Source organism: Lotus japonicus, chromosome 5, assembly GCF_012489685.1.
Source record: "Lotus japonicus ecotype B-129 chromosome 5, LjGifu_v1.2".
Taxonomy (NCBI): Eukaryota; Viridiplantae; Streptophyta; class Magnoliopsida; order Fabales; family Fabaceae; genus Lotus; species Lotus japonicus.
Window position 1 is genome coordinate 62,827,197 of NC_080045.1, and position 22,113 is coordinate 62,849,309.

A 22,113-nucleotide genomic window follows, 5' to 3' on the forward strand; every position below is an offset into this window, starting at 1 on the left:
CATACTAATAAACCAATCAATTAGTAATAATAACACATAACTCCTTTTTCAAAAAGAAAAATTGAGAACCCTAATCCCAATTTCTTCCATGCTTTGATCAAAATCATTTGAGTAAAATCTCTCAAATATGAAACTTCTGTGTAATCAATTGATTGTAGTAAACAAGCAAACTCTTCCTCGTCAATTACGTTTTCATTCAAATGATAAAAAGAAATTAATTTCTGCACCATATTTCATTACCATTGCACGAGTTATCTTCAAATGTCATAGGTTTTTTATGTGAAATCAATAAATCCCTAATCACCCCCTTTAAGAAATGTATGCCATAAACTCTATGCTAAGAGTAAAAGCAATTAGGAAGATGCATGAAAGGTGATTGCCGACGACGGTGATGCAACTTTGCTTCTTGGGAGAACAAATTAGAGTAGCAGACCAAGAAAGCAAGGAAGAAATTGGGGATTAGGGTTCTCAATTTTTGTTTGGAAAAAAAAGTTGTGTGATTATATCATAATTAATTTGTTTATTGTGCAAATAGATTATTTTATAGAATGAATATTATGAAAATATAAATGAAAGAAATAGTGAAATGACTTGGAATTTATAAAACACATAATATAATATTATTCACACACCTCATCAAAGGATGATTTAACCCAATTTTTACCTTGGGTCATTTAGACAACCCCAATTAAACTACACTACTCGGGTACAAAACCCGCAATATTCCATCGATACTTATACTAGCGCAAGAGCTTATTCATTACATGGATATCTCATTTTCATATAGAGGGATGGATCTCTACACTCATCCAAGGCTGGTAAGAAGCAAGCACATGCAGTTCATAAGCAGAATGAAATGAAGCACGGCAAACAAATTGTAAGGGTAATGAGACTACACGAATAAGAAGCTCCAGGTGGAACCATACCAACGAGATAATACTAGTTGCCAGACAAATGGGATGAAAAACTCATCTGGATGACTCACTTGTTCATATGTGAAGCGCAGTTGAGTAAACATCTGAAAAACAAGATTCAGCCTAATAGAAACAAACAAGACAAGTACTGCTCCTTATATACCAAGAAACCAAAAGAACGTTCTAGTAGTGACCGAACTAGGTCTGCAGTTAAAACTAACACCAACCATTTTAACCCCTGATTCACCCTTATGGCCCTCAAGGGAACCACGTCTCCTCCTTTTACCATGTGTGGACAAGAGAACCCACGTGAACCAATTACCTTTTGGGCCTATACACACTTGACGTGGAACCTAAATGTCCACCACAATGCTTGCCTTTAATTCTATATAAACTACCTTATTCTATTCAATGTATCATCAAACAAAGGAGGTGTAGCATTAAAAGCATAGCTTGTAAACTTGACTAAGCTCTTCCTTGAAATTCTCTGATATAGCAAGTTCTTGTGTTATCTCAACCAACACTTCCAATTCAGCAATGGCTTCCTCAACTTCTGCTATGCAATCTATCCTGGCTAACCCTATGATCCGCATGACCACCAGGTCAAGGGTGAACCAGTTCACCATTCCTTCTGTCTACATGCCAAGCCTGAGAAGGAACTCTAGCTTGAGAGTTAGGTCCATGGCTGAAGAGCCAAAAGAGCAAAGTGCTAGCCCAGTTACTCCATCACCACCACCACCAAAACCTCGTGCACCAAAGGTGAGTGAGCCAAGTGTTTGAAGAATATAATTTACATAGTTGTGACTCTGTTCACTATTTTCTTTACATTTAATTAGTTATATATGCTAATTAATCCTTGGATATGAGACTTTACTAACATGAGTGATGGTAAAATTGCAGGTGAGCACTAAGTTTTCAGATGTGATGGCATTTGGTGGGCCTGCACCTGAGAGGATCAATGGAAGATTGGCCATGATTGGGTTTGTAGCTGCAATGGCAGTGGAAGTTGCCAGAGGGCAGGGAGTGTTTGAACAAATATCAGATGGTGGAGTTCCATGGTTCTTGGGAACTAGTGTGGTGCTCACTCTAGCTTCATTGGTTCCACTGTTTCAAGGGGTTAGTGTGGAGTCAAAGTCCAAAGGAGTCATGACCTCTGATGCAGAGCTCTGGAATGGAAGGCTTGCTATGTTGGGTTTGATTGCCTTGGCCTTTACAGAGTATGTTAAGGGAGGAACCCTGGTGTAAGAGTTCAAAGGCTTAGGAACAATGTCTTATAAGGATTGTTTTATAGTAGGTGATGTATGAAACTTGGTGTGTTTTTTAATGCACATATAGAATTAATGAAATTTCATACCTTAATCATAATCAGATTTCTTGTTATCACTTCTAAACTAAGAGCAAAAATCGTTGAAGGCTATTATTAACTGTTGTGATCCATACAAATCAAACAATGTATTGTTAACCTGCCTTAATCGAATAACTTAAACTGCACACATGGAGAAAAGTTGGAAATTGGAAAACATGATGAAGTTCTTGCTAATGAGAATCAGGTAATTACTATCCGGCAATTGCAATTATAATAAACAGAAAATTAATGTGGTTAAAACATTCAGACCATTTGTGTGGGGTAACCTGCAGTAAACCTTTAACTATTGTAATAGCTAATATCTATCTAACAATGCATTCAGGATAACATTGAAATGTCATTAAACTAGTTCATACTTCATAATGATAGATTCGATGACAATTGGCCAATTGCAATAGCAGATACTTAAATTACATTTCAGGATACCGAATGGAACTTTCACTCTTAATCATAGAGAAAGCACAACATGTCCTTTCTTTCTTGGTTGCCAAACACTTGAGACAGAAGATTACAGCTGGGAGAGAAGTTTACACATATGGACTTGGGAAGCTTGGAGGGGTTGTTCATAAAATTGACTTGAGTATGACTTGAGTCGACAATGTTAATTGTTCAATCATAAAATACTAATTAACTCAAATGGTTAAAATTGACTTGAGTATGACTTGAGTCGACAATGTTAAATCATAAAATACTAATTAACTTAATATTTAATTGTTCAATCATAAAATACTAATTAACTCAAATGGTTGTTCATAAAATTGACTTGAGTATGACTTGAGTCGACAATGTTAAATCATAAAATACTAATTAACTTAATATGCTGCTTCCGTTTAATTATCGACCCTCTCTTTTTAACACATAATGATTGAAATTTATTTGGTTTCCACTCAACATGTCCTTTTTTTCTTGTTTTCCACAAACACTTGAGAGAGAAGGTTACACATGAGAGAGAAGTTTACACATATGACTTGGGATGCTGAGAGTGGTTGTTCATAAAATTGAGTCAATGTTAAATAATAAAATATTAATTAACTCAATATTCTACTTTTGTTTATGCTATCAACCTTCTCTTTTTAACACATAATGATTGAAATTTATTTGGGTTACACTCAAAATGTGAGTCTCAACTCTCACCACCAATTTAATATGTTCCACGTGAATTTCAACTAATAAAAAAAAGTGTTGAAAAGAGAGTTAAAATGAGTGTTGTTAGCTACTCCCCGTAATAACACTATTATATGTATAGAGTACTTATTAGAAAATTTTACTAAACTAGTGCATAATTTTTTTTAATTACACATCTTATGTAAATCGCCACTTAAAGTGTTTATACCATTTTTTTTCTTACTTTTTTTATTGAAATCGTCACGGTCAGTGGCGACATGTTCTTTTTTTTTTTCACTTTCTTTCTTAGTGACGGAAACGCATCCGTCACAATATACTAGTATAAAAAAGAATTTGTGACGCAATGTGGAGAGAGAATTCCGTCACAAACTAACATTTCCTGACAAAATTCCGTCGCCAATTATTTTGCAATATTCACTTAGATTTTGTGACGGAAAGAACTTCGTCGCAAAGTATATTCCGTCGCTACGACGGACTACTTCTTTCAACACATTCCGTCACTAATTTCTTTTAGAGTATGTATTGGAATTCTGTGACGGATATGTTTCCGTCACTAATGTAATTTTTTTTTTTGAAAAAAAGGCCATGTCGCGACTGACGGTGGCGATTTCAATAAAAGAAAAAAGGGTATCGCCACTTGTAATGGTGATTTACCCCAGTTATGTAATTAAAAAAATATATGCACTAGTTTGATAATTTTTTAAAAAATTGCACTATGTAGGTACCAAAGTCGATTACAACATCCACATACATATACACCGACACAAAATAAAATGTTTGGGTACATACATCTGGATGTAGTTCAACTGGAAACAAGTTTATGGCTTCTGGGTTGAATGTGAATCCACTGAAGGTGACACAATTTTTGCATTAGTGACATGCACAGAATGAAAAACCATATGTAGAAGAGAATTAACAAAAGTTATAATCAATCATGCGACAGACAATAGAAAAATTTCCCTAGACTTAATCATCTCGAGCGTCAATAGTCAAGATCACCCAAGGCGGGTAATAAGCAAGCACATGCAGTTCATAAGCAGAATGAAATGAAGCACGACCAACAAATTGTAAGAGTAAAAAGCCTTCTAGTAGGAATAATGATACTTTCACACCTCTGTTAGAAGTGGAAAGAAGTGAAATGAAGAAAGAGATAAGACGAAAAGAAAAAGTAAGAAAGAGAAAAAGTATGAGATGTGATATATTATAATATAAGAGATAAAAATAAAAATATGTGGAAATAAAGTGTATAAAAAACAAGGTGTATACATACATTATTGTTCTTGTAGTGACCGAACTAGGTTTGCAGTTAAAACTAATTGAAGTCCTAAAGGTTCCACGTCCAACACCAACCATTTTAACCCCTGATTCAGGGTGTGTTTGGATGCACGTTGGATCAGGCCTGATCCACGTTTAAAGACCTCAAACGTGATTTTTCCATCTCCATTGATGTTTGGATGCTAAATGCTGCCCCAGAATTGGATCCATCCTAACACAACAATTTGTTGCTTCAGCATCAATGCTGATCCAATTGTCCCCTCACCCTTTTACAGATCCAATTCAAGTCTATCAGATCCAATTCCTGATAAATGTATCCAAACATAAATCATGTCACTCAAACTCACGTTTACCAGATCCAATTCTTCCAGATTCAATTCTGGCCAGATCCAATTCTGCTAACGCTAATCCAAACACACACTCACCCTTATGGCCCTCAAGGGAAGCACGTCTCCTCCTTTTACCATGTGTGGACAAGAGAACCCACGTGAACCAATTACCTTTTGTGCCTATACACACTTGACGTGGAACCAATATGTCCACCACAATGCTTGCCTTTAATTCTATAAAAACTACCTTATTCTATTCAATGCATTCACCAAACATAGGAGGTGTAGCATTAAAAGCATAGCTTATAAACTTTACTAAGCTCTTCCTAGAAATTCTCTGATATAGCAAGTTCTTGTGTTAACTCAATCAACACTTCCAATTCAGCAATGGCTTCCTCAACTTCTGCTATGCAATCTATCCTGGCTAACCCTATGATCCGCATGACCACCAGGTCAAGGGTGAACCAGTTCACCATTCCTTCTGTCTACATGCCAAGCCAGAGAAGGAACTCTAGCCTGAGAGTTAGGTCCATGGCTGAAGAGCCAAAAAAGCAACCTATTGAACCTGCTACTAGTGCAAGCCCAGTTACTCCATCAGCACCACCACCAAAACCTCGTGCACCAAAGGTGAGTGAGCCAAGTGTTTGAAAATTTTAATTTGTATAATTTACATAGTTGTGACTCTGTTCACTATTTTCTTTACATTTAGTCATGCTAATTACACCATGGTTATGAGACTTTTACTTACATTAGTGACGGTAAAATTGCAGGTGAGCACTAAGTTTTCAGATGTGATGGCATTTGGTGGGCCTGCACCTGAGAGGATCAATGGAAGATTGGCCATGATTGGGTTTGTAGCTGCAATGGCAGTGGAAGTTGCCAGAGGGCAGGGAGTGTTTGAACAAATATCAGATGGTGGAGTTCCATGGTTCTTGGGGACTAGTGTGGTGCTCACTCTAGCTTCATTGGTTCCATTGTTTCAAGGGGTTAGTGTGGAATCAAAGTCCAAAGGAGTCATGACCTCTGATGCAGAGCTCTGGAATGGAAGGCTTGCTATGTTGGGTTTGATTGCCTTGGCCTTTACAGAGTATGTTAAGGGAGGAATCCTGGTGTAAGAGTTCAAAGGCTTAGGAACAATGTATTATAAGGATTGTTTTATTGAAGGCGATGTATGAAACTTGGGTGTGTTTTTTAATACCCATATAGAATTAATGAAGTGTCATACATTATTCATAAGCAAAGTTCTTGTTATCTACATCCATACTAAGAGCAAAAATCGTTGAAGCCTATTATTTACTATTGTAATCCATACAAATCAAACTAAACAATGTATTGTTTACCTGCCTTAATCTAATAACTTAAATTGCAAATATGGAGATAAACACGAAAACATGATGGGGTTCTTGCTAATGAGAATCAGGTAATTACTATCCAACAATTGTAATCATAAAACAAACTACATATCCTCATGGCAAACAGAAAATTAGTGTAGTATAAACATTCAGATTAATTGTGCTAGGTAACCTGCAGTAAACCTTTAAATATTGTAAGAGCAGATATCTATCCAATCTAACAAAAATAGAAGCCGCGATATTGCATGGATACTAAATACTAGGGTAAGAGCTTATTCATTACATGGATATCTCATTTTCATATAGAGGGATGGATCTCTACACTCAATATATGAACAGAAAGAATGAGAACAATACACAACTTTTTTTTTCCCAGTGCGCTATTTCATATGTACAAATATTCACCAACATAACTAGTATTTCCAGCAGCCACGGCTGTCCTGTCCTCAGCTATGGATCAAGCTGATACTCAGGCCTGTCAAAACCACCATTTTCAAGTGTGCTTTCCACCACCCCATTTTCAAGTCTCTGCATCGTCAATGACCAAAACAAGAGAAGAAATCAGGAATAGAAATCACATCATGCAATGCATTAAGTTGGCCTTGACCTAACAATATACATGACAAAGCTACAAGTTGCTCTTTAATTGTTTTAAACGTCAAATGTAATGCAGTGGTTCAATTTTGACAAACAGACAAGAGTTTGGTTTCGTAGAAAATGTGCCTCCAGTATGCTTTATGCAAATGGGACGTGAGAATGATAATGATGGTAGGTATTTAACCACTATAAAAACAATAAGATATGTTGCAGAGAATGATAATGATGTGACAATGATAATGATGGTAGGCAGTTACCACAAGAAATAGGAAATGCAGTTATACGATTTGATTAGATGTTGCATGTGCATCCACATATACACAAACAGAAAATAAAATGTTCGGGTACTTACATCTGGATGTAGATCAACTGGAAACAAGTTTATCGCCCCTGGGTTGAATGTGAATCCACTGAAGGTGACACAATTTTTGCATTAGTGACATGCACAGAATAGTAAAAAACATATGTACAAGAGAATTAACAAAAGTTAAAATCAATCATGCGATAGACAATAGAAATAATTCCCCAGACTTCATCATCTCGAGCGTCAATAGTCAAGATCATCCAAGGCTGGTAATAAGCAAGCATATGCAGTTCATAAGCAAAATGAAATGAAGCACGACCAACAAATTGTAAGAGTAAAATAACAATATGCCTTGAGACTACACGAATAAGAAGCTCCAGGAACCATACCAACGAGATAATACTAGTTGCCAGACATATGGGATGAAAAACTCCTCTGGATGACTCTCTTGTTCATATGTGAAGCGCAGTTGAGTAAACATCTGAAAAACAAGATACAGCCTCATAGAAACAAACAAGACAAGTACTGCTCCTTATGATATTCCCCACTGGTGGGCGGAAGCAAACCACAAATCATGAAATCTATTTCATCTTACCTTCATTCCATCACCCCTCCACGAACGACAATTGATAATTATCACTTGGAGCACTTCATTAACTGACCAGTCACCATCTACTCGATGGGCATCCATACGACTATTGAAAAAGTCTAACACCTGCAAATATTTAATAAACACATTTTTCAGAGAAACATTGTATTGTATATTATACAAAGACAAGGTTCATTGATGTTACTGAAAACAGCACAGAACTTGCCCCTATAAAAGTTGCAAGATTTGAAAGGGTAAGTATACGCTGTAACTTTGACTTAAGTATAAGATATTAAACATACAGTATAAATGTTTTCAAGCAGTTCATTGAAGCGTGGATGATTCTTGTATGGCAGAAAGACTTCCTGCCTGTGCATTACTGCATATACAACCTGCCCCAGACACGTAAGAAAGTGATACAGTAATCTTTGACAATTGTGAACTGGATAAAAATAGATGTGATAAATCATTGATCAATGAAGTAGAAGATCGAATCATACCTCAGGATTCCGAGGCAGCGCATAAGTCAGGATTGCATTTATTATTTCCAGTACAAGTCTTAAGAAGTCAGTATAAATGTGTAACTCAGTTGACTGCATCAAAAGAATACATAATTTAGAAAAAGGACTGGTTTAAAGTTTGTAATCAGTATAACTACTAAAAAACCAAGGTGGTATGTACCACATCATCTACAAGGTTGTTTCCTTCAATTGAGTTTCCTTTTGCACTATGGAGCTTATTATCTCGGCGATCTGTTAATTTGCTATACCTAGAGAGAAGCAAAGATTTAGTCAATTTTTTATACCAGAGATCACAATCAGCTCTAAACACATAATTTTGAAATGGAAATAGCACATTATGAAGATAAAGAAAGAAGAGAAACATACTTGCGTGAAAGCATATCAAAAAGGCTGACTAGTCTCTGAGATGCATATGCGCTCAAACGATGGGCATGAGGTGCCATGTTAGCCAATGTTGCCAGACATGTTGTGTGGAGATAGACATCCTATCATTATTCAATACATAAATGATCTAAGGCAAAATATAAAATAAAAGCAGTTTTAATAGCTCAATGCACATAAACTACTAATGTAAACAGGATATGAAACATTTCTAAGATGGAAATATGTCTACTCTACTCGTGTCCATAGGCATATTATACATGTAGTCATTGTTGTCAGTAGACAGAGGATGACAGTAGCAGATCTCTCAGTAGTGACCATATTAATAGGCTAATATATTAGGGTTTTTTGTACAATATAAGTATCCTCTTAATTACACAATCAGTCAGCAGAAAATGACATTTTAGAATTAAGATACATGTAATTAAATTAATAGTACAACTGTACAAATCAGTTTAAGATTCATACCCGTAGTTTAGACAAATTATACTGCACAGTTCTGATAAGAATTATGACCATGAGGGAACCAAGAGAAGTCTGATGGAGAAGACGTTCTTTGTACCACGGAACACCAGTCAATATCTGTCCATTTATAACCACATTAGCATTCAGGAAAAGTTTTGCAGTTTCAGGACAAATTCTAATGGTAAAATAAAACTCTTACCAGCTTATGAGTGCTCGCATTGAAAGAAGAATCTTGACTGAGTATAAGAAGTATAATCAGCAACATGTAAATTTGATTAGCTGTTCTTCTTTGAGCATTGTATAGAGCTTCCAAAATCGGCATTAACTGTTAATGATAGGAATAAGACTCAGTCTTCAGTCTCTCTAGATGTATCACTAGGGCCCATATGATTTAGAATGACTTAAAACAGGTTGTTATAAGTATCACATGATAATCAAGTGAATACATGTTTCACAAAGTAATAGGCCTCGACAGAACTTCATCTGAAAATTCTTCTTTTGACTCTTGCATATATAGATAATTAATTAATTCCCACGTTCATTCATAAGAGAAACTTAAGTTTACTGCCTCATACCAATGTATCTATATCAGTCCGCACCAAGACATACTCAAGAAAGGCCGCATTTCCTTGTAACAAAGAATAAAGCAGTAGGACAGCTGCCTCATCAGGTAAGCATCTGCAGGCGAATACAAGTTGCCATGTTAAAAAACTAAAAAATGTACAAAATCCAAAACAAAGAATTGGAAATAGTATTTTGTACACATTCTGATCATGGTAAGCATAACATGGATGTAGATGTTAATAGTCAAACATGTATACAGATAGATAGATGCTCACATGCCAAGTGTATCAAACAATGAAGCAAAAGGCAACTTTATGTGTCGACCACTGTGTGCATTGCCCTCAACATCTACCCGATCCACTGCATGTAAAGGGCGAATAAAAATTAGGTAGGCTTCTCAATCAATTAAATTAAATATACATGGATATGAAAAATATATTACATTCACAATCAATTGCATGCTCCAAGGCCTTGCAGTAGGGGTTGTCAGTAAAATAAAGATTTTCTTTGAGTAAAGAATCTGATGTGGAAGACTTTTTATCCTCAATGGCAGAGTAATCCTCACTAATAGCATATTTATGATAATGAATCAGAACAAGAAGCACGTAAAGACTGCTCTCCGCTATAGCACTTCTTGACCCTTCACCGCTTGAACTGACCAAATAACTGAATGGCAATAAAACAATATTTGCTGCAAGGAAAGAAAAAAGAAAGTACCTATCAGTAAGTTCCCAGCCTATCACACAATAATCTTGCAGCAAATAGATAATTATAATAATATTGTCAAAAAAGGATATTTGACATCAAAGAATTCATAAAAGTATATCAAGTCATCATACCAGCTGCAGAACCAACTCTCTGTAGCACACTACTCTGACTTCCGTCATAAAAGACGGAATAAGTTGCCCTGTTGAATGAAACACTAGGGCGGGCAGTAAAATTTAGAAATAACTTCCGAACAACTGAATTAACCAGAGAGCTGTCCTGCAAAAATAACAACACACTAACCTGACATTTACTATCTGCAAATTCAGATAAACTCAACAACCAATGCTAGATGTTGAAATATGAACTTCTAACCTGAGCCATTGCTGCATCGAGAAATGGGTTCACGTCATTGGGTCCAGGAGATGGCCCACAGAGAAGTTGAGTTGACATTGCAATAATCATGAAATTAAGCAGCTCTAAATGTAGGAGACATGTGTGGGAACTATAATTGATAAAATAAAGTCAGGCAATAAAATTCTCACAATAACTCAACAAGAATTAGCAGGTCAAGTTACTCATCACTCACGATATACCTCACTTCTACTGATGCTATAAAGTTCAGCACATTCCGCATAACGAGATTTTCAATAGTTTGATCTGTATAAAAAATTAAAAAATAAAATAAGAGATCTGAAAGACACTGGAAATACAACATAAATTCAAAAAAGACTTGAAAGAGAAAAATGAGAAAACTTATGTGAACCCCATGAAATGTAAGGAAGTTCCAATTCAAACAAAAGTAAAAAATCATGTATATATCTAATCAAACGAAATAAGTTGGCAACTCAACAGCTAAGCCAACAAGTTACCCAAGCAGGTTGCCAGACTTCAGCTCAAGCATTTACATGAATCTCATACTAATAATACACCACCCAAAATAGTGCAATGAAATTTACATGTCTGTATGTTTGCAGAATCTGAAACAATCACAGTTATACGTACCTGCCAAAACATCCTTCGGTAAAGCCTCATCTAAATCAAGAGACAGGCATAACTGGACATCATTTTCAATCAAGTGCTTTAAAAATACTGAACTAATGTAAACTGCATTAGCAGCCTTTTCATAATCCAAGGGTAGCCCACCGGAGGTAGACATCGACTCTTGCAAGCAGCATGCTAGATGGAACAAAATCTTTGCAAGATGCTTGGTGTGCAGATTGTTTTTGGCTGCAAAACATTTGCGAGTAAATTCCCAATGAAAAGGAAAAAAAAAATCACATATTAGAAACAATTTTACTTTCCTTAATAGCATAATCACCATATCATAAACTACTACCAATGCATTCAAAGAGAGTAAAACTGAAAAAGAAACATGTAGAATGAGTTCTTTTAGAAAACAATTTTCCTCAGAGAGCATAAATAGCATTCTGAACTCATGAGAAAGAAAAATCACACTCCAACATTCTACCCCACAAATTAAATTAGAGAACACACATAGCATTCTTGACAACAATATTATCAGTTTTAGAAAGGAAATTCACACTCCAACACTCTAGCCCAAAAATGAAATGAAACTAAGCTCTTAACCAATGCTATTCCCCACGAATTTATCAAATGAAGCCTCCCTTTGAATCCATTATCATTCTAAGCATTAAGAAAACGGTGATCAGGGAAAGTAATCAGAACAAGACTAACCCAATAGCTCGCAAGCTTGCTGAACACGATCAGTAGGCCATTGAACATTGAGAGGAAGCTCCAGCAATTTCTGCCAAAACTCAGACGAAACCGGAAACGACTCGTCACCGACAAAAGTCCCGATAAGATACTCCGCCGTCTCCGGCGAGAATGCGCCACGGTTTCTCGGCGTTGACGGCACCGACCCCATTCGGAAAAGCGGTTTATTACGCGATGCGGTGTGTTGGGTCGTCGATACTCGTCAAAACGGTAGGAGATTCAGAGCAACGACAATGTGCGAAGACTCGCGGAGAGATCAAAAGGGTTTGATCCAAACACGAAAATGGAGATGGGTTTTGAAAATCTCGCGATATCGTGAAGAGAAGAAAGAGAACAGGGAGAGTGTGCGAAGGAAGAGAAGAGAAGACGAAGAAGAAGAAGAACAACAACAGAAGCAGCTTCGAAATGAAGGTTTTGCAGAGAAATAATAAGGACTTGTTTGGATGATGGAGCGTCTTGCTTTATTTATCTCATTGAATTGACCTTCTGAAAATGGTGGAAACCAAACAAGACGCAATCGGAATTTCTTCAAAATCAAACATTTCTAAATCTTTAATGAAAAAACAAAACAACTTGTTTTTTTCTTTTTTTGACGTGAAAACAACTCGTTTTCTTTTTTTCGTTTTGTTGTAAATAATTAGTATATGGCCTTTCAACCAAAAATAAGACTTTGTTTGATGTGAAAATGTGAGAGATCTATCACCTCGCAAATGGATAATTAACTAAACTCGAGACAAAATAAACAAATTAATAAATAAAAGTAATAATTGGAAATTAAATAAAGCATTGCATTTGTTAAGAATGCAATGTGTTTCAATGTGCATTTAGCCTAAAGCTTTGACTTACCCATTATAATTCTCAACATAACCTAATAGTGTACCAAACATGTATAGTTTACTTTTTTATTCTTCAAAAAAATTACGACAAAGAGAAACAATGTTAAGACGTTATTAAAGAGTTTTTTAGAAGAAGAATCTCTAGATTAATTAAGTTGGGAACATCAATGAAACGAGTACTCAAGATAGGTGTGTGACCTCCTAATCTAGCTTAGAAGTTCGCAAAAACATTACAATCACAATGCACAAACTTAAGAGAAACATAGATTCCAATTCTTCTTATGAGACTAATATCCTTAAGCAGAGGCATGAATTAATCTCAGGTTATCCAGAATCCAGATCATCATTAAGGAAAGAAATGAGCTCCGCACAATTCATCTCACAAACAACTACTATACTTACGATTCGAAGCAAAGGAAAGATCTTCACACAACGCATGAGCCTTAATTAGAGAGAAGTGCATGACCGCCAGACCCATAGGGCGCAAGGGCACCCATCCACATCATGGGTCAGTATGCATGGCATGCCAAATAAATAAGTGAAACGTTTTCTGAAATTTCTAATTTTTCAAATGTTTCAGCAACTGAAATTAATATCATTCTTATTTTGATCACGAAGCCAGCATCCTCACAGTATAAATGCCATTGGCATTATTCACCCAGTCCAAACATCCTCAGGTGAATTTTATAAAACATTAAAAAATAATAATAGCAATTCCCATGTATCATTAAAATAGAATTGTAATATGATTATATAATGAATTAATTAATTATTTAACAGTATTTTAATTTTACAAATGAACTAATTCTTATTAAGACCCTTTAATTAAAAATGAAAATAATGAATTTCTACCTTGCCAATATATAGTTAGTACGATTATAAAATTTTAGAATGAACAATTTTTTCAAAGAAAAATAGTTTGTAAAAAAATGGACTTTTTTCAAAAAAACAATTTTAATATCTATTATATAGCACATAACGTAAAGTTGAAAGAGTGATTACGACCAAAGAAAAATCAAAGTGGACAAGTAGTTGGCTCCATTCATGGGTACGTAAGGCTTGTTTCCATTTGCTGATTATTCTACTCTTCATTATTACAATTTACAACTAGCCACGTAGAATTGTTACAAAGAAAATTTGATTATAAGTTATTTAAATTATATATTAATAAACTAATTTAAATATATATTTCAAATAAGATTATTCGAAATCTGCATGGATGAATATTCCTATTTCTTAATAATAAAGTGTGAATTTCTAATTACCTGCCACCTTTCCTAGCGTTCATTGGTTGAGTGATGTTGGAACCGATTAAGACGTGACACCATGTCGGTACCGTTTCCTTGTAAACGACACGTCGTTCCCAGCCATTATCAATGATGTTTTTTTTTAATGAATTTCTTGTATGTGTTTTCTTTATTTTAGAGTATAATTTTTGGGTGCATCGGAAAAGAGAGTCTATCCATTAATAAACAAGTAACGTTTAATTAAAATCTGTCAATATTTGTAAATAAAATTATACTTTGATTTTGACTTGTTTATTTTGATACTAGTGCTAATTTAATATTTTTTGTTGATCATTTCATATCATATTATAAGTTTGTAGTAGTGCTATCTATTTTCTTAAAATCTAAATATTAAAATATTAGATATATATTATATGCAATTTTTAAATTGACAAATTACGAGTATTGAGATGGTCATTCTTAGCTCGCCTCTAATGGGTGGTTAGGATTAAGCTCTAGCATTTGAAAATTGCATACATTAGACCGTGAAACGTCTCGTGGACAAGTGATCAACACATCTTGCTTATTTCAAGCTAATTAACACTCTGATGACGGTTGCTTTGGGTAGTGAGTTTGAGGTCGGTATGTCAGTTACTTTTTTTTTTTTTTTAAATTGGCTCCATTGATTTGATTGTGTTTTCCTTTTATTTGCTTGGTTTCTTTCCTTGCATGCTATCAACCAACCAATTTACTATTGATTCACCCAAACAATGAACCCATCCATATTTTATAATTAATTAGGTGTTTATGTCGTAGTCTCTTTGATACAATAACTAAGACTTATAACTCCTATATTATTTTAGAGATGAAGTATAAATTGTTCTTTGCGCAAGTACTTGAAAAGTGTCAAGACATTTACAAAAGACACACTCTAACACGTAAGTCAATTTAATTATAGGAAAGAGAGGAAATCTCATAGCCTATGAAGAGCAATGTGAGGGTTCTTATGGTGCAAGGAAAGACCTTTATACTTGATCCTCTAATTTTGCTCATAAGCATGGGTAGTTAACTATTTGCCAACATGGAATAACGTATAACTCTAGTTGAATTCGCTTTACTTATGTTCTAACAACGTAACATTTATACATAGCAAAGTCAGTTGATTAGGATGATGAAAACCTTGTTTTCTTTGGTTTGATGGTGACTTGATTATTATATTAAACTTGATCATTTAAGCAGATTAGAGTGAAGTTGTTTGGTAATTTATTTTAATCATAATGACATGGGTCGTAAGGTCATCTAGACCGCCCAGCCAAAATAATATGGGAAAAAACTTGATAGGAATCAAAGTAAAATAAATAATTAACAACTCATATTTGATTTTTAAGAACTAAAATTTAATTTATACTCAAAATACACATTTCCTGCCAGCCACACTGCTCAGTGCTCATGCATAGCATGTGCAATCTTATCGCTTAAGCAGACAATTGAAGAAACCCTGCGTGACCCAACCCAATTTTTGTGACACCATCATCAAAATTTCTGCAACTCATCTGCATTTTTTCCATTAAAGGAAACGAAGCTCTGCCAACGTCTTAAAATAATTCACATGCATGCATTATGATGCCTCCCGTTATGCTCCAATCCATGGTGTTTTTTTTTTCTTTTTAAAAGGTTCCTTTTATTTTGCAGATTAAAAGCCAGAAAACTCAAGAACATAATTAAAATGCAAATATATTTGGCTCTTCAAAATAAAATTTGCAAATATGTGTCATGTTACACTATTCTTTAGTCATTACCAAAAATATTTTGAGCACAAAAGTGAAATATGCATGCTGGCATGATTTCAGATGTGTCCCTCACACAGGGTGCATTTGAAAAAGGTTTCCTTCATTGCTTGGTAGCAAATACAGTGCACTGTTTCGTCTCCTTTTTAATACAAAAAAGATTTTTTTTTATTTACTACAACTTACATTAGTGTCATTCACACTCAAGAACAAGAGAAATATAATTTGTTGAAAAGTGCAAGTCTATATGGTCAAGATAACACTTTTGAGATACCATACTATTAACACTTTTTAAGTTAACTAGAGTTAACTCTACCAAATTCTAATATTACTCATACATAAATCACCCACAAATATTCATTCCTTCAAATCCCAGGCTCCATATGTCTAGTCGTGGACATATTAAAAGGATGTGTTGATAAATCTCACTTTAAATAAAAATAAAGTCAAAACATTCTACATATAATAAAACAATACTCACCTCCAAACTAGTGGTTTAGGAGGTTGCTCAGCTCATGGTTTTTTGGGTTAATTTCTACCCTTCCTTCTACTAATTTTCTTTCTCTTTATTTGAAATATAGCTGTTGTTCTCATTTAATTTTCTCTTGTATTGAGTTGAGGCATCTCTATCTTTCCATTTAATGTCATTTTACTTTTATTTTTTATTCGAATTCTAGCACCCGTGTGCTAGCTTTGAATGCAATTGCTCATAAAAAAAAGTTAAACTAGACTTTCACTAACTGTATGCTATAACTATCCTAAGTTGCTAACCACCTATTTGTTACACGTACTTATAAATAAACTCAAAAAATTACAAACATTGTACAAGTATACCACCAATTTGGTGGTCTGTGGTAGAATGCCCTACCAAGAGACCCTTCTGAAAGATTGTTTGACACCTTCTCAAGTGTTGAAATTGAAAACACAAATGGCATGTAACAATGTAGAACTTTCAGAGAGATCATGGGATATTATATTGAAATTTGGATATGAAGTTAATTTTGAAATTGAATAATGGAGAAAACCATGAGAACAAACCACCAGTGTACTTGCATCTATTCATGCTTTAAAAATGGGCCATGACACTATCACAAGAGTTGGAGTTTAGTATCTAGAGAATCAAGTATATATCAACATGAAACTGGTCACAAAAGTATAACGAAGGAAGGAGATACAAGTACAACCACCACCCAACTAAATATTTGACTGAAATCTTCAATCCCCATTTGATATTCTCTTACCTGTTCCACCAATCAAATTATACCATATCATTTAAAAATTATCCATGTAAGACTATAACACACTTACATGGTACAGGTTAATTGGTGAGATAGGAAATGAGACACCAAATCAAGACCGGAAATTTTCATCCTTCTCAAGGTAGAAAAATTGCAGCCTATGACAGCCTCCTATTTGGACCAGAGGCCAAATAACCAAGTTGCTCAGCCAATACATCTACATCTTCAACATCTAGCACATGTTGATCACCAATACCCTCATCAAGCAAATCTTGCCAAAACACTTCATCAATGTTTTGATCACTACTTCTTCTAAGATGAACATGATCTTGCTCCACGTTCATCATGTTCTGGCTTCCACATTGTCCCTCAATATTCAAAGCATAATCCAAGTCAGATACCTCAAACTCTACTAATTTGTCACTGTATTCATGTGATTGTTCAAGTTTAACAAATTCAGAGCTATCTTCAGCATGTTCTAATTCACATGGCCCTTGATCAATAGGTCGCCTTCTCTTCTTGGAAACTGCCTCCTCCGATTCCTTTCTCCATTCCTTTTGTTGAGCTAATTGCTGCAAGAAATTGGGATTTTGCACTGCTCTTGCCAAGAAACTCATCATCTGTTGCTGTTTCTGCTCTGTCCTTTTAATCCTTCCTTCCATTGCTTGAATGTGAGCTCTAGTACTCTGTTGCTGTTGTCTGAGTTTCACCAACTCCACCATGAGAACTTGCCGGTCACGCCTTAACCGATCAACTTCTCCGTCTAATCCGAACCACCCCACCTCAACACAAGGGTCTAGAGCTTGCTGCATTGCCTGAGATTGATTGGCTTTCCTCCTTCTAATATTCTTCAAAAGATCTTTCTGTCCTCTAAGAAACATCTCATTGGCAAACTCCCACCTATCTGGATCAACCTTCTTAAACCCCTACAATATCAAATTCCTCCTTCATTTCCAAGTCCATAAAATCCCAATGTGGTAATGGTTTGAGAAAGGATAAACCAGAATAAAGGATACACATCTTGTTTACATATACATACAAGTCTTAATGCATGTTTGGAATTAGTTTTACAATTGATTCTAAAGCCAAAATCAACTATAAGAGGAAGTTGTAGCTTCATAGTACATAATTGATTCTGAGGAAAGAGAAACTGATCTCAACACTTAACAACAACAATTTGCATATATAGCATCATTGCAGATGATATAGAAGCGCAAATCAACACTGAACAACAACAAAACAAGTCTTATCCCACTAAGTGAGGTTGACTATATGGATCACCCTACGCTATTAAGCTCGATAAAAAATTAGATCAAATCAACACTGAACCATGTATCAATTTATATTCTAAATTCAATTTATATTCTAAATTTTCTACTATTTCCTACTCAAGACATCAGATTAACAAAATGTCAATAGGGAAACCCATTACTATAGGATAAAATTCGACCAACCAACTATGATAAGTAAAAGAATACTAACACACTCCAGCAGCTTCATGAACTTCAATGAAGATAAGGTTATCATTACTCATGACAACATCAAGATGCAATCCATATATAAAGAAAACAGCACAGATCAGAAGTTACTGACATACATAGGTGTTGAGTTGCCTGACAAAACTGGAGAAATTGTTGTGCTTGAAGAATCTGGGGAGAAGGCTTATGGAAAAGGCCTGTGGGTTCCACACTACGAAGCTGTTATTCCCTGTGCTCCATGAAATTATATGATTTGTGGAAGGGTCATCAACTATGTCGTATGTTTTTGTGAGGAAAGGTGGAGGACCAGTTTCTTGAAGACACTCCATTGGTTGGGGAGGAACGCCACCAGAATAGGAAGAACTTTGTCCTACAAACTCCTCTTTCTTCATTCGTCCCTGAGCCTGAGGATTCATATGGAGCTTTGATCTGGGAGGTGGTGGCTTTGACTTTGAGGTTGTGAGGCTTTCCTGATCTCAACTGTTTTGGTAGAGGATATTTGAATAATGTCAGGTGAAACTGTGTAGGTTGATGAGTTCAAATGAAGATCTGATCCAGTTCCTTCCTCTAAAGAAGTAATAGTTCATGGAAAAGAACTTGAAGAGAGAGGTAGATGAAGGGTGAGCTTAGAGGGTTGTGATTATTATTATTATGGTATGGAGAAGGATGGAGTGTTAGGAATGAAGGATATGGAGGAAGCACAAGCAGGTGCACCATGAGCTTTGTTCAATTTATTATCTGTCTAATGCCTATCTATGTTCTCCTTTTCTTTTTTCACTTACATACAATAACAAACTTAATGTAGACATATTTTTCATTAAGTGTTGATTAGTCTTTTTTTTTTCTTAGGTATTCTCCTTTAGAAGCATAATCTTATTTGAGCAAAAAACATTCATATTATGACAGAGTTAACTCAAAATTTAAACTAAAAACTTTACTTAAGAGAAATCAAGCATATATCACTTGAACCAACATATTTATTCCTCTACTCAAATAGTAACATAACATACCTCACACCTGAATATACATTTACACAAATCCATCATGATATGATATATGACGGGTTTGGATCCTCTCATGTGTAAAAAAATTTGAGAGTGTCAAGTTTCATCATCTTACCATTAACTTTTGTGTAGGTAATAAATAAAAAATAAAATAAAATAAAATTAATAGTGAGATGATGAAACTTGACACTCTAAAGTTTTTTTACACGTGAGAAGATCCAAATATATGACTCATGGGTGTAGGGAAAAGTAAAGTGAATAGAAATCCAACATGTCAACTAGATATTTTTCTCTCTCCGCGTGTTCTTTCTCTTTTGGGAAAGTAGTTGAACATTGCACTGGCCAATAACCAAAGCCAAATGCTTGGTAGAATAGTGTTCATTTATTAGTAATTTTTAATTGATTCTCTCGGATGAATAAAATATTACTAGCAGTAAATTTATAAAAAAATAAATAACATTCATTGACTACTCATGAATTTCTTTATGTAAGTAAAAGCTAAGCTTTTCAAAATTACATTCTATCATGCTAAATATTAGAGTGTTTTGGATAAAAATTATAAAATACTTCATTGGTATTATAAATTAATATTATAAAGTGAATTATCAATTATATTTAGAATTAAAACTTATAAAAAACACTTATCGATAGCAACATATATAAAAAGTAATGTGATAGAAAGAGTGAAAAATAAAATATATGATAGACGTTATTATTATATTTTCAGTATAACATTTACAGTAAATAACTAATAATTAAATAATTGTTTGATTTTTAATGGAGTGATCAACTTTATTTATAGGATTTTTTTTCTTTCGTTTGTTTGATTTTCACCGTGGTGGTGAACAATTTGTTGTAAGCAATTTTTACTCTTAAATGCATAAACCAATGTTTTTATTAATACAAAAATTAGCACAAGTGGTGATCGAAACCAATTTTTCTATTAATACAAAAATTAGCACAAGTTAAGATGGGGCGAGGGACACGTAGCCCAGCTTTTTGGCACCACGAGAGGCAGACACGTGTATGCCACAGGCTATTTTTATATCAGATCAAAACAAAATAGTGAAGTGTTTGGTGTAGAACCGAATCGAATGTACCCGACACCAAGAACATCCAAAAAGTGATCACAGCAAAGTAAGTGATCCCATATTTAATTTTATTGTTAAATTCAAAACTCTTTTGTGTATTTCTTTAACAAGTATCTTACAATTTAAATAGATGTTACACATTCATGAAACTTGTGATAGTTCTAAATAGCCACAATTACATTTTGCACTAGCTTTAAACGCACACGTGTTGTGATGGTTTTTAACTGCAAAAAAACCTGTATGTCACCAGGTCACGCAAGAAGGGTTCAAATATCACCATTTTAACACTATATAACATTTAGCCTTGTCGTTTCACAATAATTGAACATACTATAAGGCAAGATAGGTCTCACTCTATCTCTCACCTGAGATATCCCTCCAGCCACCGTAACATTATTAGGCAGCCATGAAACAACAGCCTTCAAACCCTCCCACCACCCCAGCACTGTCAAACCCTCGCCTCTCTCGTTTTATTTCCCTTTCTATGTGAATGTTGAATTATCTTCTAACTTGGTGATTGTGAACACTTTTAATCCAAACCAAAGAAAGTAAAATATGCTAAGAGTATAGATACAACCACATAGTGATGCTATGTTCTACTCTGTTCACAAATTCCAGAACCGCATACTAATAACAGGGATGAATAAAATGAAGACAAGACTAAGCTAAAGAAGAAAGCAGAAGTATGAGGAGATAATCAATCTTGCTCCTAGCTAAAAATAACCCCAACATAGGTTGACTAGGTTCTTGCCTTCACCCCTGTCCTTTGTCACCATTGACAAATGAGGAAAAATGGTTCAACTTCGGCGCGGCTAGAAAAATCGGCGTTGAGCGGCACCGCTAGAAAAATCGGCTTCGCACGTTGTCTGAGCAGGGGATGAAGGACACAATCTCGAGTGGCCATCATGGAGGATAAAAGTACAACCTTGGTCTCATCTCACTAACAGCAAAATGAGCAATCACAAAGGCGGCTGAGCGAGAAGGAAGAACTGCAACCTTGCATGAGTGCAGGGATGGACCCAAGTGCTCCACAAATGGGGCAGTCGCAAAGAGAATTTTATTTTCATATAATAGTATTTAAATGTTGTATTCTCCCCTTAAGTTTTAGTGTCTATTTCAATTAGTTATTATTAATTTTAGTTTGTCTTAAATTTTCGCCCCCTATAAATCCGACATTCTAATAGTCTAAACTCACAACTAGGCTACAAGTATGATCGATATTTTAGGTG

At 35.0% G+C, this 22,113-nt stretch overlaps 4 protein-coding genes across 5 annotated transcripts; 2 read left to right on the top strand and 2 right to left on the bottom strand.

The window, feature by feature from the left end:
• The first annotated feature begins 1,322 nt into the window (after positions 1-1,322).
• LOC130720610 (early light-induced protein, chloroplastic-like) lies at positions 1,323-2,279 on the top strand. Its single transcript, XM_057571276.1, has 2 exons — positions 1,323-1,673; positions 1,815-2,279. The coding sequence occupies exons 1-2, from the start codon at positions 1,452-1,454 to the stop codon at positions 2,157-2,159; spliced, it is 567 nt and encodes a 188-aa protein (XP_057427259.1). The 5' UTR covers positions 1,323-1,451; the 3' UTR covers positions 2,160-2,279.
• A 2,998-nt stretch (positions 2,280-5,277) lies between these two features.
• On the top strand, positions 5,278-6,266 carry LOC130717236 (early light-induced protein, chloroplastic-like). The gene is made up of 2 exons (XM_057567389.1): positions 5,278-5,636; positions 5,780-6,266. The coding sequence occupies exons 1-2, from the start codon at positions 5,397-5,399 to the stop codon at positions 6,122-6,124; spliced, it is 585 nt and encodes a 194-aa protein (XP_057423372.1). The 5' UTR covers positions 5,278-5,396; the 3' UTR covers positions 6,125-6,266.
• A 313-nt stretch (positions 6,267-6,579) lies between these two features.
• Positions 6,580-12,686, bottom strand: LOC130717235 (uncharacterized). Of its 2 annotated transcripts, XM_057567387.1 has the most exons (18): positions 12,186-12,681; positions 11,493-11,717; positions 11,084-11,147; positions 10,863-10,992; positions 10,622-10,766; positions 10,225-10,473; positions 10,058-10,142; positions 9,794-9,896; positions 9,418-9,543; positions 9,222-9,335; positions 8,739-8,857; positions 8,533-8,620; positions 8,352-8,444; positions 8,154-8,243; positions 7,858-7,977; positions 7,652-7,743; positions 7,311-7,368; positions 6,580-6,889 (listed from the first exon to the last, which is right to left on the bottom strand). In XM_057567387.1, the coding sequence occupies exons 1-18, from the start codon at positions 12,373-12,375 to the stop codon at positions 6,812-6,814; spliced, it is 2,169 nt and encodes a 722-aa protein (XP_057423370.1). In that variant the 5' UTR covers positions 12,376-12,681; the 3' UTR covers positions 6,580-6,811. The 2 variants fall into 2 exon arrangements, with proteins under 2 accessions (XP_057423370.1, XP_057423371.1); XM_057567388.1 differs by lacking the exons at positions 6,580-6,889; positions 7,311-7,368 and adding an exon at positions 7,377-7,528 and having other exon boundaries at positions 12,186-12,686.
• A 4,414-nt stretch (positions 12,687-17,100) lies between these two features.
• Positions 17,101-19,554, bottom strand: LOC130717949 (heat stress transcription factor A-6b-like). The gene is made up of 2 exons (XM_057568362.1): positions 18,909-19,554; positions 17,101-18,237 (listed from the first exon to the last, which is right to left on the bottom strand). Exons 1-2 carry the CDS (start codon positions 19,203-19,205, stop codon positions 17,470-17,472), a joined length of 1,065 nt encoding a protein of 354 aa, XP_057424345.1. The 5' UTR covers positions 19,206-19,554; the 3' UTR covers positions 17,101-17,469.
• Positions 19,555-22,113: the final 2,559 nt, after the last annotated feature.